Source organism: Anas platyrhynchos, chromosome 2, assembly GCF_047663525.1.
Source record: "Anas platyrhynchos isolate ZD024472 breed Pekin duck chromosome 2, IASCAAS_PekinDuck_T2T, whole genome shotgun sequence".
Taxonomy (NCBI): Eukaryota; Metazoa; Chordata; class Aves; order Anseriformes; family Anatidae; genus Anas; species Anas platyrhynchos.
The window spans coordinates 44,934,918-44,949,045 of NC_092588.1; the positions used below are offsets into that span (position 1 = coordinate 44,934,918).

Here is a 14,128-nt window from a genome sequence, read left to right on the forward strand (position 1 = left end):
ATTATGAAACTGAAAAAGCTAAGGCAGGTTTCTGAAATCTGTATTGCAGAAAACTGTATACAAAACTTCTTGGAAGGACTCTGCCTTTTCTGTTAGGAACATTTGGAAGGAGAAAATTTGCAAAGCATATATCTATTTCTCAAAAAGTCGGAGGATTTCTATGAGAATTGTTTATGATTACATTTTGCCCAGCAAGTGGTGCTTTTGCCATCCTGTTTGCAACCCATTTGTACATAAATAAAATGTCACATTAGATACCAGAAAAGGGATTGCTTTCTAAAGTAAGCAAATAGGAACACACCAGAGTTCATTTTCATTTCCATACATGCCTAGCTCCCATTAATGCTACATAAATCCCAGTGCAACTAGATGAGAATAAACTCATAAATTTTACCTGAAATCATCTAAGAAACAGAAAGCCATGTTTGCCGTGAGCTCTGAATTCACACAATGCCACACAATTTTGCATGGTAGCTGTTCCAAGTATTTCATTTTTTAGAGACAGTGGCCAAATAGCTTTAAGAGACATACACAGAGCTGGTGAGAACATTTTTTGGTGATATTTCCTTACACTACAGATGATGTGACTTTACTGAAATCTGTATCTAGCCAAATGGGGCACTTTCTTTGGTCAGAGGACAGGACAATATAGCTTCCAGTCTCTACTCTACCTGGACCATGGCATGTGCATCTATAGCAGACACAACACATCCACAGCAGACACAACACATCCACAGGCTAAGATAACTTGAAATGCTGCAGATCCTTTAGGACTGCATTAAGCCCAGATAACCATGCTGTGCTACCCACTGGTACCCACTGGTTTACTGGTAAAGGCACGGTAATTTGTTATTTGTATCTGTGTTTCTGGTCTACAGCTAGCTTTGCGCAAATCGTGGTCAAAGATCTCTCTGGTGGGGCTGTGAAATACCCATTGGGACATATTTGAGGGACTCAAGTTAAAAAAATTGTTCCATCTTGGGCAAGGTAGGAAGTTGAACCTCAGTTGGCTGCCTCTTCCCAGCCCCACAAGAAGTGTTGATATGAGACAGGATATTCTGATACAATTCTGGTTTTGCAAATAAATAAATAAAGGAAGGAATTTGTTTTCATTTTGCTTTGGAGCTCGTCGTAGAAGTTGCTGCAAAATGGAACTGTCATCCTCAAGCCATCTGGAAAGATGAGTAACTCAAGTTGAAAGATGAGGTAGAAAAAGGTAAGTTCCGTGATCCAGGAGGAAGGTTGTGAGTCAAAGGTTTTGATTTACTTGCAAGGATACAGCAGGGAGCAGCATCTCCACGTATCAGCAGCTTTCTTTGTAAGACATCTCCACAGAAGCTTGACATCAGCATCTACTGTGGAAACGGCACAGATCATTTGATAATTCATGTTGTCTTACACCTGTCACCTTCTAACTTGGAGACACACACCTCATCTCTGCACTGTCTCAATCTCCTGACTAAGGATGTTTTGGAACATGTGGAACAGGGTTGTGTCCTGTTCTTCTGTCCCAGTCAGGTTTTCAACCACAAATGGTCCTTGCTTAGCACAAGCAGGGAACAGGACATTCAGGTAACAGTTTGGGACGCTACCTGAAAGTAACTGCTGGTGGAGTTTCTGAGGATGAAGATGAGTAGATTTGGGTATGCTTGTGTATACAAAAGAAAATAAAACATCTTGAAAGGCATCTTTGTGTATGCAAAAGAAAATGAACAATTTCATACATCCACGTTTCCAGAAAGGTGGGTGTTCAGAAATCTGTAATAGAGTGCAGAAGGCAGCCAACAGAAGCTGAAAGACTGTTGAGATCTTTAGCACAAACAGACTTAATCTGGTCTAAATAAGATTTAATAATCTTAATAAGACTAGCTGTTTCAAAGATATCATGTAGAAAAATATAAAGTGACTAGGAATATAGGAAGAGAAAGCTAGCCACTACCTATGGTGCACCACACTTATATACAAGGGGGGGATATGCAGAATAATATGCTTTATGAATAAGCAGAAAGACTCAATTGAAATTTCATAAAAAATTGTGAATAATTTATATTAGCCCTTCATTCCCTGAGGGTTTCAGCTGAAAGAAGGCAAAATGAAGTTAACAGATTGCTTGGTCAAGCCAAGCACAGAAAACGGAAGTTATCACAAGATACACAGTCAAAAAACACCTGTGTAAAAGCAGAAGCTAACAACATTGTAATGAAAAAGAAAAATACACAGAAAAAGGGTTAACATTTCTTGAAAGTTATGTCAAATAACTTGCACAAGAAAATAATATTTAACAAATGCAGCACTCATTGTGAGAACATGCTACATTTTCACTCATTCTTAAAGCTCTGTCTTGCTCTTAGATACGCAGGCATGCATCATTAATGGCACTTGCATGGTTGAATTCCCATGCATCATCCTCAGAACAGGAATTGCGGCTAACCTCTACTATGTCACATACAAAATATATTCTTTACTAAATTTTTGCTCGCCACTATGCTCTCATACTTCTCTGTATGTGAAGATCATGTATCTTATTGGCAGTGTGTCTGATCACATTGAATAAATCTCCTAAATCCAGCCTTAATGTTGGATAGTTGTACCAGTCAGTCAACATTGTGACCTTATTTCCTGTTAACTTTTTAAATGGGGATAAATATAGGGACGTAAAATACCAATAGAATTTATGTTTAAAATTATCTTTTAATGCAATACGTGCATCTAAAAAGTAGAATAAATATGAGCATGTGCATATGTGTATATGTACTTGCACAGCTTCTACACATACCTGCCACGTTTATTAAATCTGTCTAGTAGATAATATCAAGACTTCTTCTGCCTTAGTAATATGCTAATGCTTGCTCAAGCTTTTCAATGCAGTGCTGAAACCATCCTTGACACAGCACTAAAGGAGAAGCTGCAGCATTCCAGACTGCTGGATAAATGGAGTAAGAGGGAGGAAATTTATTAGGGCTGCCAAGAACTGTTCATCAAGACACATTTTTGATTAACATAAGTGTGTACTATTTTCACAGGTGACAAAAGAGGGTGAAGAGATTATAACTGGCATATGTCAAGAGATTTAACCAGTCCATCTGACTCAACTCACTTTTTGCAAATACCACTTCTTTTACTCAGTTTGCCTATTGATTAGAGACAAATTGAAGGAGGAAACTCCTGCTTCTAACACACTAACCTTCTTTTAAAAAGTAAAACCTCTACAGTGGATGAATTTCGTACTTAAAAGAATTAAACATTTTCAAAGCCAAAATATATGCTAGGCATCTAGCGGTAGGTAAACTAACATTTATGCTTTTGAAAATGTCTCCCAAGAACCTCTGATGTATGCATATAAATCATACTGTCTGTCTTGTAGTATTTTCTTGTAGTATCTGTCTTGTGGTATTTTCTTCAAAAAGAAGGGAAAACTGGTTTAAAGCACTCAAACACAGGAAGGACCAAGGAACTCTTTGTGATGCCAAAGCCGTTTCAGGAAAACAGCGGAGCAAAGGTTTTGTTATGAACATGCCCAGGAAGGACAAGGCACCATTCTGCATAGGAATGGCTGACACAATGTGTTACAGAATTGCCAGAGGAAGCAGGAAAGAAGAAAACACCACCTATCCCTGCAGAAATGGTGTGGGCTGGGAAGGGGGTGACCCAGGTTCTCTGATGTTATGACATGAAGCAAAACAGCATACCATTTAACCTTTCTATCATTTGACTTCTCTGTAAGTAGAATGTGTAAAAAATAATGCTTGTGCAGCTCTGAAAGGTTTTGTAGAACCACCAGCACATGTAAGTTCTGATTGACATTCAAAATGTTGTTACTGAAGATGGAGGACTGTCGTCCACGAGGTTGCACTGTCACAGAACACATTCAAGGGAAATTTGGAAAGTCGAAATGACAGAAGTAAAAATAATGTGCCTGAAATAATGTGCCTGACTGCCTGAAGTGGGGACTGCCTCGTATGAAAATGGAAACACAGCTAACCTGGGGAAGGAAGATGGACCACCTTTGTGAGGGCATCATGCATGAAAAGGTTACTGGCTACTTGTTACAATCAGTCGGAGGAAGACCAGCAACTGACAACACCTTGATGTGCCAACCACTCTGTGGTTGCTGCTGGCATGGAGAAAGGTGGAGAAGGAAATTGAAGTGCCTGATTAACTGTTTGTCCTTACACATTGACCAAACACAGCATACTGAAACAGACCTAGTAAAGAGCAGGGAGTTCACAAAATTCAAGATGATTAAAATAAGATTACAGGATAACTAGGAAAGGAGGTAACCAGAAGTGAGTGCTGGTTATTTTGACAAAACTTTTAAGTTTGGTGACCTTCAAGACATTTCCCCGTCATTCCTAACCAAATATATCACCTATGTTATACTTCTCATTAGACAATGACATTGGCTTTTACATTGGTTTAAAATCCAAATCTAATGCAATACCTAAGCGTGAATACATTATTGCCTATAAATGTATTTTGATGTTTATTGTATCCTCTTCATGGTTTACACAGATGATGTGGTTATATCTAGGGAGGTTGAGGAATGTTACAATTAGCATCTTCTTAAAAAACAAAGTACTGATATGGAAGAAAGAACTGCTGCAGCTTCACATGATGAACATGCCGTGTAAGAGCTCAGTAACATTTCCAAGTATTTTACCCCTTTGTGCTTTAGATAGAAGAAAAGTTCTGCATTGAGAGGGAGATTCACTATATACCTAGAAATCTGTAAGAGACAATTTTTCTCCTACTTAACACCTATAGTCAGACAGATAGATACATTGTGATGGAAAAAAAATACCAAAAAGCAAAAGGAAAAAAAAAAAACAACAACCTCCAAATAAAACAATGACTGCATCATTTTTATTTATTTCTTTCATTCTCTGTTCAGGTAGCAAGAAATTTAATTCCAGTTTGATCAGTCTCTTGTGATATTTTTTTCTTTCATTTAATATATTTTTAAATGCTCAGAGGCATTATGACAGAAAAGCATGTATTTTTTGCCCTGGTTTATACCCATCATCTTTACCATTACAACAAGACAAAAGCATTAAAGTAAAATTAATCATGTCAGAAGATTTTAGCAAAAAACAAGTGAGACCATGCATAAAGCATCGCTTTGTCTAGTGTGAAGTCACGCTCTGATTAAAAACATATAATGAAAGTGAAAGTAATACATCATTGCCTTAGCAGTAGGGTTTTTGGGAGAGCTATGCAATTCTGAGCACAAAAAATCTTTATAGGCTCTGAATTTCGAAACTTGCAAAGATTACAGAATAATTCTAACAAACAGAACATTGTTTCACTTCTTTAAAGTTTAATTAATCTTAAGCGTTGTAAGTAAAGCAAACAACCAAAGGAGCTCCATGATTAAACAAGGACTCCTGGCAGAACCGTAACTCAAAATTAAAAGAGAAGTAGCAATAGCTGGTTCCGGCCAGGGAGGGATGAGGTTGTGACATGGAGACACCCCAGCTGTTCCAAATATAGTAAGTAGTTTTGAGGACTGAAAAACATCATGGAATAATGAAAATCCCTTAACAGAGCAGAACTTTCACTGTTAATACAGACCCATCAACTTCAGTTTGTGTCACTGCCAGTAGCATCCTGGTGCTGTTACGTGACATAGGTAGCACCCGGTTAAAAAATGAACTGGGGCTTGTGTATGTGTAAGCAAGACTGAAAAGAAATCACGCAGTAAAGAGCTGTTCACTCTACTTGACCATAGAGTCTATAAAATTCTCTACTTTGCTCAGGCATGACTGTGCAGTAAGAAATGTTTCAACTTGTACAGCCATGTGCACCTTATGAATCTTAGGTTAGGACTGTGACCCCATCAAATAAAATTAGGCTTGTGAAATGCCACTTGCTTTCTCTCTCTCTGTTTTTTTTTTTTTTCTTCTTCTTTATTCTGTCTCTCTCCTTTGTTGCCAACATTGAAAAAATAACTCCATGAGAAACACCAGACAGAAAAAATACACAGTAATACTAGACTGTGAAAAATCTACTGATCCCTTGAGCCATAGCATTCTTGCCTATAGATGATGACATTAAAAAATTGGAAATGGGTGCGCGCTTCCCCTCCTCTTCTGGATCTATGAACAAGGCAAGTTGTTTTCCTGATTCCTTTAGAATTACGCCCATTAGTATTGATGCGTTTGGTGCTTTGGGTAGCCAGGCAGAGAGAGGTGGGCAGTATCCTCTGCCAATAGATCTAGTCTCGCAGTGGGAACAAAATGAGATTGCTACTCTGCTGAGCTGTCATACTCAATAGCTTGTGCTGTTCCACCTGTAATCGCCTTCACGGCTCCGAGTACAGAGCCATGGCTTACATGGAGGCAGTAGCTCTGGTGGCTGATGTTCTCGTGTTCCCTGTGCATCGCACAAGGCAAGGCACAGAGCCCTAAACAAATGAGCCACTCTCATTTCAACAGCCACCATCCACATGGAGAAGAAAGGAAAAAAACACAGCAGGCAAGCAGCTCCCTTTCACATTAGTTCGCAGTTCCTGATGAGTAACTTCTGGAGCTCCTCTCAGTGGAGAGTGATGAGAGGAGACCGAATCTCTTCCTCAGTGGCTCTGCTGCTGCACCCAGGACTAAGCCTGTGAGCTTCTTTCCCATTTTCACTGCCCCTAAAGGCCACTGGCACAAAGAGCAGAACATAAGTAATGCCGATGGAAGAGGAAATGTTTGCTCGTACACGAGGAAATGAAATACATCTCAGGTGATAATGAGATACAAACACCCTGCTGTACCAGACTACAAGAACTTCTTTTCATCACAGAGCCTCACGAGCAGGATGTGGTTTCTACATGGCTTTCCCTGTTCACCAGGAGGAAACTCCTCACTTACCCTGATGAGTGGGGAGTGATCTGAAACCTCAGGACCAACAGCAATGCCTAAACAAGTGAAAAAGAAGGAAACAAACAAAAAACCCTTTCCTTCCCTCACTGCTGACTGTAGGATAGAATAGGATAAAGACAAACAAATCAATTTCCAAAACTGTTGACTGGGACAGAGCTAACAGTAAAAGGATAAAGGGTGGACATTAATGTACTTCTTCAAAATTACATCAAACCCAAAGATAGCATAATGTCCCCAAATTCCCACATATCAACTAAATGCCATAGTACGTAGATTTAATACCAAGAGTGCACTATACTGTTACCATGGTATACTGTGACTAGGTTCTAGTCTTCCCTAAAACAGCTCAATCACAGTTCATATCTTTAAGTCCAAGCACTCTTACACTACAGAGTCATTCAATGTCTTATGGAAAGGACAGGACAGAAGTTCTATGCCAACTTGTCCCCGCTTCCCATCCTCCTTTATGGTAAGTTAGAAAATAAAGCAGGAGAATACAAAATCTCCATACTTGAAACTCTTAATTCATCTTTAAAAAAATAATTACTGCTACTATTTGGCAAATATTAATATTTTCCAGAAAATCATGCTTGTTAACACTGAGTCTTTTTCAGCGTGAAAACAAATGCATTCTCCTCAGTGTATCTACAATACTAGCCCAGGCAAATAGGGCATCCCTTCCTAGATTTGTTTTTGGTAAAAACATAATTGTTTGTGTCACCAAAGGGCTGTGTATTTGACAGTCATTGTGTTGGCCAATACTGAGACAGATCCGGGGCTGAGCAACAAGTGCTTGAACATGAGCTTGAACACGAACTGTAACAGATGCAATACCTTTTAATAACAGCACAGAAAGGAGCGTACAAAAACCAAGATGGAAAGAGAATTGTTGTTTACTATCTGTTACAGTAAACTAGAAAAGACTGCATTATTTTGATAAAATTATATAAAATGGTTCACAAACACCTTTTAACACTTATAACAATAAATGGTTGTGTTATTCAAATACAATGAATTCAATGAATTCTTGAAACTTGAATTCTGTGAATTCAAGTCAGTATTTTTAAGCACAACATTTAGGTATCACGTTTCCAGGTAGGTTTTTCCACAGTTTTGGAGACAGCATCACATTGTAAGTAACCAAGAACTGAATAAAGTTATTTCTTACAAAATCTTACATATCTATAGATATCTAATTCAGAATAAAGTTATTTCTTTAATTCAGTGGAGGGTTCAGGTCTTGAAGCAAGAGTTGCATTTCTCTTGCCTATCAGGGTGAACCACTGGATTAGACACAACAAATTCAAAACTACAAAACACTTTGGTCCTACATAATATCACTCATTTTTCACTGACCATTTTTAGAATTTTCTTACAGTAGTGTACATAGGTAAGCATCCTATTTCATGATTCTGAAAAATGTGAAGTGTGGCATACCCCACAGTACAGATGCTATAGACTTCTCTAATAGTTAATACAACCTTTTATAATTGCCATTCTTACATTATACCCTCAACTATTAATCCTGGCATCTATATCAAAGACGTCTTTATGTTGAAGCATTTTGAGAAAGGCTCCTAAATTTTCTGTGGGAGAAGGCAATTTGCAGATGCATTATTTCAAGTCCTGCATCACACCGATCTTTCTTAATTCTTTTTCATCCTAACCTGTGCATATAATATAAAGGTGGATGTATCCAGTTAAGAGGTTTAAGATAAGTGATGAAGAACAGAATTCTGTAAAAGGTATTTTATTGGGGAAAAAAAAGGAGGTCTATCAGAAAAAACAGGTTTTACCAGTTGTCCAGTTTTAGAAGTATGGCTTTGATTTATGGATCAAAATTGTTCATTTATTATTTTATCTATACTGCTTTGGGCAATTTTGACAGTTAAAATTTAGTTTTATTGACCAATGCAGCCAGTTTAGCCACAAGGGGACTAATGCACACATAGCCTGCTGCACTCAAGAAGCGATGATTTGATTCCATGGCCAAGTTAGACTGGGAATCGCAACCAACAAAACACTAAGTTCCAAATCTCAATGCTCGAGGCAAAATACTTGCTCTAAAACACAACCAACCTTTAAAAGAAGGTGGGAAGGAATTTTGTGATAAAAGCCTCCATGCACTGTTTCCTGTAGCTGACATATTCCACCAATGCTTTTGTCAGCAGTGGATTCAGAGCAGTAGAGAAGAAACCTTTCTTTAATGACTCTGGACAACAGATAAAGCTGGAAGAAGGAAATGAAGATGCAGAGGAGAACTGAAGATGTGCTCTAGTATGATGGCTTACCACAGATCTGACAGAGAAAACGGTCCAAGAATCGTCTTTTTTTTTTTTTCCTAAACTAGATTTTATTCACATATACATAAATATGCATGTATTCATGTTGCAGGATGAAAGACTTACAAGTTTACTTAAAAAACTTACTGGAATGATTTTAAGCCAATGTTAATTTAGGCCTATCCTATTATAAAATTAGCATCTTCTGCAATCTCAATTTATTGCTCCATTGTGAAGCCCCTTGTGATACATAAACAAATCTCTGAAGAGAAACAAATCAATAAAGTGTCTAATTTGATTAACCATGTTTTTAAATTCATCAAGACAACTGCACAAAAATAAACCACTTACTTGTCAGTATTTTCCACGTCTTCTTTTCATCATCATAATACTGAACCAAATTGCTGGGTAGCCGGTCAGGTCCGGGAGGCAATCCTCCAACCAATAACAGCATTTTCTTATTGGAACGAATTCTTCACCCAAAACAAGAGGAAAGATGAACAACCGCATTACTGAAGAGTATTTTTAGTGGCAACAAAATCATAACCATCAAAAGAATGTTCACTGCTTGCAGTTTCCTATTTCATTTTTTGTGTTTCTTTCCCCAATCGTATCTTAACAATTTTTTGAACCAAGCAGAAAAATGATCAGAAAAGCTGCATATCTCTCTACTCACGGAATAATAAGCTTCCTTTATGCAATTTGTTAGAGGTTCATTCTAGAACGACCTTTTTCTTATATTATCCCTTTAAATCATCACTCTTTACAGCTGAATACACATGAAATGCTCTGGAGTTGTACTAAGGTTAAGCATTAAAGTTGCATGTCAAAAATCGTATTAGTCAAAATCATTATTATAAGCCATTCTACACTCAAAGAACCTTGAAAAAATTAAGGTTATGCAGAGAGTTTGTGAGCCAACTCTTTAATCACACGCTGAACTTCGGATACGTAGTTTAGCACAATTAGCAGCACTGGGCTAACAGTTACGGGTTAAATGCTCCTTACAAGCACTTTTGTTTGTTTAATTTAGTCCAGGCTCTTGCTTTCCCTCTCCCCCACCTCTCCCCCCCTTCCCCATGCTCTCCCCCTGTGCACCACTGGCTATAGCAACACCAATTGGTAAAAATGAGACTGTGATGTTGTTGTGAGCCTCCCCAGAGTGGAGCCCTGCCAATGCTTGCCACTGATCCAGCGGCATGAACCTGCTCAACTGTGCAAAGTCACTCTAATTCCCTCCCTCTGTTTTTCTACCTTCTCCCCCAGGGGGCAACCACTGAAAGGAGTGACTACCCACCCATCAAGAGCTGGCAATTCGCTGCTATTAACCGTGACCGTGATTCCCAATCTGCCTGGCAGTTCTTAAGAACAGGACTGCAATGTCTCATATGCAGTAAAAGCGGTTATCTGCACCCTGGCCTCCAACACTCTACCTGATGAATGTGCGATTTCTTTGCAACATTAAGGGATTGAGCACAATTGGAAGCAAAAAGGGGAGGGCAGGCCCAGACCCCCGGATGAGTCCCGGTGCTTTAATAGTCACTTCACATACAATTGAACTTTCATCAGTAATACTGAGCTTGAGAGTGGTAACACTGAAATAAAGGTGTAGGCTCAAAGCGTTCCTGCTGTGTAGGAAGGTGTCATGGCCTGCAAAATTTGCACCATACAAATGAACGTGCAGGAGGACCGTGCACTTGGTGGAAAGCACCCTCGCCAAACAACAACATTTTTCCGGTCAGAGCAACATCACCGCAGTGATCTGTACCTCAGTGTGTAGGAAACCTCCCTGGTCAAAGAAGGCTGGAGAAGGCCACTGAGCAAAGCCATGAGCATAGCCTTGCGTGGTGCTCGGGCGCTGCAGTCTCAGCAGTGCACTCGGGAGAGGATGCTCGGCCACCGAGACATACCAGCGGCTCAGCGCCACTTACTGCTGAGAAAGAGCACCAGCGACAGACTAATCCATGTCTGTACCAGCACTGAAATGAACTGAGTTGTGCTTTAGAGGCACGCAGCCACACAAAATGACCTTAATTCAGGAAGGGAGCACGCAGCTTGGATATCTGACCCAGACAATGCTGAGGAATGAAACCTTTCAAATGGCTCTGCAAAGGACAGAGACAGACTGCAGCTCCATCTATCACAAGGATGGCCAGGGAATTCTCTGGCAGATGGCCTTATTTGTTTTTAAACGAATTTAGGGCTTACAGAAGGTCCCGAACTGACAGCGGGGGAAGCGGAGGCCCTCACGTGGCGGGCAGGTGTCACACCGCATGGACAGTGGCACCACAGTGCTCTCCAATGCTGTCCCCACACCTCGCCCCTGGCTTACAGGGAGCACCTGCAGCCCTTCAGCCTTCCCGACAAGCCAGCCTCTGACCTCGGTACTAAAGCTGCTACTTGCTGTCAGATGATGACTGTTACCTGCCCACCAGACTATGTCTGGGTATGGGATCGGGAGCTGTCTCGCGATCGCTGTCAGCACGGACTCAACACGCTGAGACCAAGCTCTGGGGAAAGCTTTCACAAACACTGCCAGCCTCTTGAAACGTTCAATCTCCTCAGTAAAGTTTTTAATGAGAGAGCATTTGATAAAAACTACGCAACACAGGAGCATGATAAACTATTTTTGGTACGAGTTAGGGATGGCTGCACATGTAACAAGTGGCGGAGCAAACCAGGGCCATAACTCAGTTATGCATGGCCATCCCTAACGATAGAGAATAAATTGTTTATTCCAACCCCCTTGTGTTGTACGTTATATCACAATCAACTCCCTGCGTATTGTAAAATCCAGAATGCCCTTGCAAGGTTTACTTGATAAAGGAGTTTATTTTGATTTTCATCTTTCATCTGTGAAACTCCCTTCTAACTCCAAAGCACTGTGAAAAACCAATGAATGGCCAAGGCTCAATAGTTAAGGTGAAGAATGAAATGTCAGATGTAACTCTGAGTTTCCAGACTTTGGCAGCTGCAACTATCCTTAACATTACTTTCTCAGCTAAACAATCTGAGAAATCTGCTATGCCCTGAGAAGGATTGGCACTGCTATATGGGAACGTTTAGAAATACTTAATATTTTTAAATATTTATCGTGGGAAGTAGCATGAACAGAAGTCCTTAATTAAAGTTTGATATGAAATTAATGGCTAGCATAGTCTCTACCAAAAGCACCGGGAATTCTCACATTACGAACCAGAGCTGAGTTGTCTCACTCAGAAACGTACAGCATCTAGCTAATCTCTATCGAGAGCACTTCCAGTGAGCCACGTAAAGATAATACGGTGACAAGCTATGCATGTTTTAAATTGATGCATTTCCTTGGAGCCAATTCTGCTTTTTAAGTTTTTATGTGAATGCCTACACTTTAGGTTTTGAAATAAAAATTTCTCTAAAAATTTCTCTATTACATTGCATTATGTCTGTGTTTGATAACACACTGAGCAGTCCTGTTAAATCTTAGTATACATCTTAACACACATATTAAAATATGAAAGTCATGGAAATGATCACTGCTCATATGCAGAAGCCTTTTCCAAACATTAATTAAAAATGTAATTCAGTGAAACAGTAAGATAAACGCAGAACTAAAAAATACGTGTAAGATAAAGTTTCTCCCCTTCTTGCATTATTACATATTTGCTGTCTGGATACCTCGATATTGCCCTGTCAAACACTTGGTGTTTTATCTGAAACACTCTCTTTTGATAGTCCTTACTTCACAATGTAATATATAGCTTGGTCACATACTGTGGTTCACGGTGTCCCTAGCAAGGCTATTATGATCATCTTGTGTTCAATTAACAGTAGCAGGTTTCAGTCAGGGAAGGCTAAAATAATGTTAACCATGAACATGCAGGCTGATGACACACAAAAAGCTGAGAAACACTTATCGATATCTTAACCCAAAAGTATTTCTTCTACCAAGAATGCAAAACTCTGGTTCTTGTTGGGGTACATACACGTTATTATTCTGCACACACTTTGCAGGTTTTGTTCTGCAAAGATTTTAGAACACTTAATTCACCTTAATTAAGTTTCTGGGTACCCCATGTGGTGTGAAATTTGTCTACTTACAAGGCTGTAAAACAAAATATATTTTAAAGTAAACATTTTCCAACTTGTATGGTTTCATTAAAGCACAAAAACCTAGGAATTTAACTCAGGTAAGTGACTTTGCTGTCAGAGATGTTGAATACCCATCAACATACCTAAATGCCGCTGATTTCCAAGGTCACAGGAGATGTGCATCAGCTCTAAAATTCAGGTCACTTATTCTACAGTCTAAACTAACTGCAAATACACTGGACAAAATGCTGAGCCCAAGGGAATTTATCATCTTATGAAGAATCGGTAGAGAAGACAGTGACAGATCTCAATAATCCTGACAGCCTTGTCCACCCAAAGCTCTTTTGCAACCTTGATAGCTTCATGTTAATGGAAAACGCATTAATGGGAAATATTCTTCTTGTACATTGTTTTTCTTTATTAGCATATCCATCAATCTTGCACTGCTGGGTTTTCCTCATCTAGGGCACTTAGTTGAAGTTCATTCTGCAAAGGCAGGCAACAAAACAAGCCCCACCCATGACAGCTTTGCTCCAGATTCTTTAAATTTTTTAAACCATACAGTAAAGCTCCCCTTTCTGCATTGCTGCCTGCACAGAGAATAGAACACAAGAGAAGAAAATGTGGTTCTTCATTCCTTCTGTGTAGTGCTACACCAAAAAGAAAAAGCGTCTTAGACATGAAGGTGATACTGGTTATCCATGAAAAATACGAAGACTATTCGAAGTGTACTTTCCTCTTAACTCGAGACTACAAACACCTGGACCATTCATGCTCTTTGAATATAGGCTGCCACCATGGCTTGAACCAGGTGACTCTTAGGACCAGGAAATTCACATACATGGGTTGCCTTGCTCCTGTTTGAGCTCTGATCTTTTATGCAGCAGAGCCAAACCAAATTTTAGATGTTTT

The 14,128-nt window shown here is 39.4% G+C and overlaps 1 protein-coding gene across 3 annotated transcripts in view; it reads right to left on the minus strand.

Moving 5' to 3' along the window:
* Positions 1 to 14,128, minus strand: part of KLHL14 (kelch like family member 14) — a 64,046-nt gene that overhangs the window by 36,301 nt on the left and 13,617 nt on the right. For all 3 annotated transcript variants that reach the window (XM_027452170.3, XM_027452169.3, XM_027452171.3), the window contains exon 3: positions 9,500 to 9,621. In XM_027452170.3, the coding sequence (XP_027307971.1) occupies positions 9,500 to 9,621 (122 nt within the window). The remainder of the gene's footprint in view (positions 1 to 9,499; positions 9,622 to 14,128) is intronic.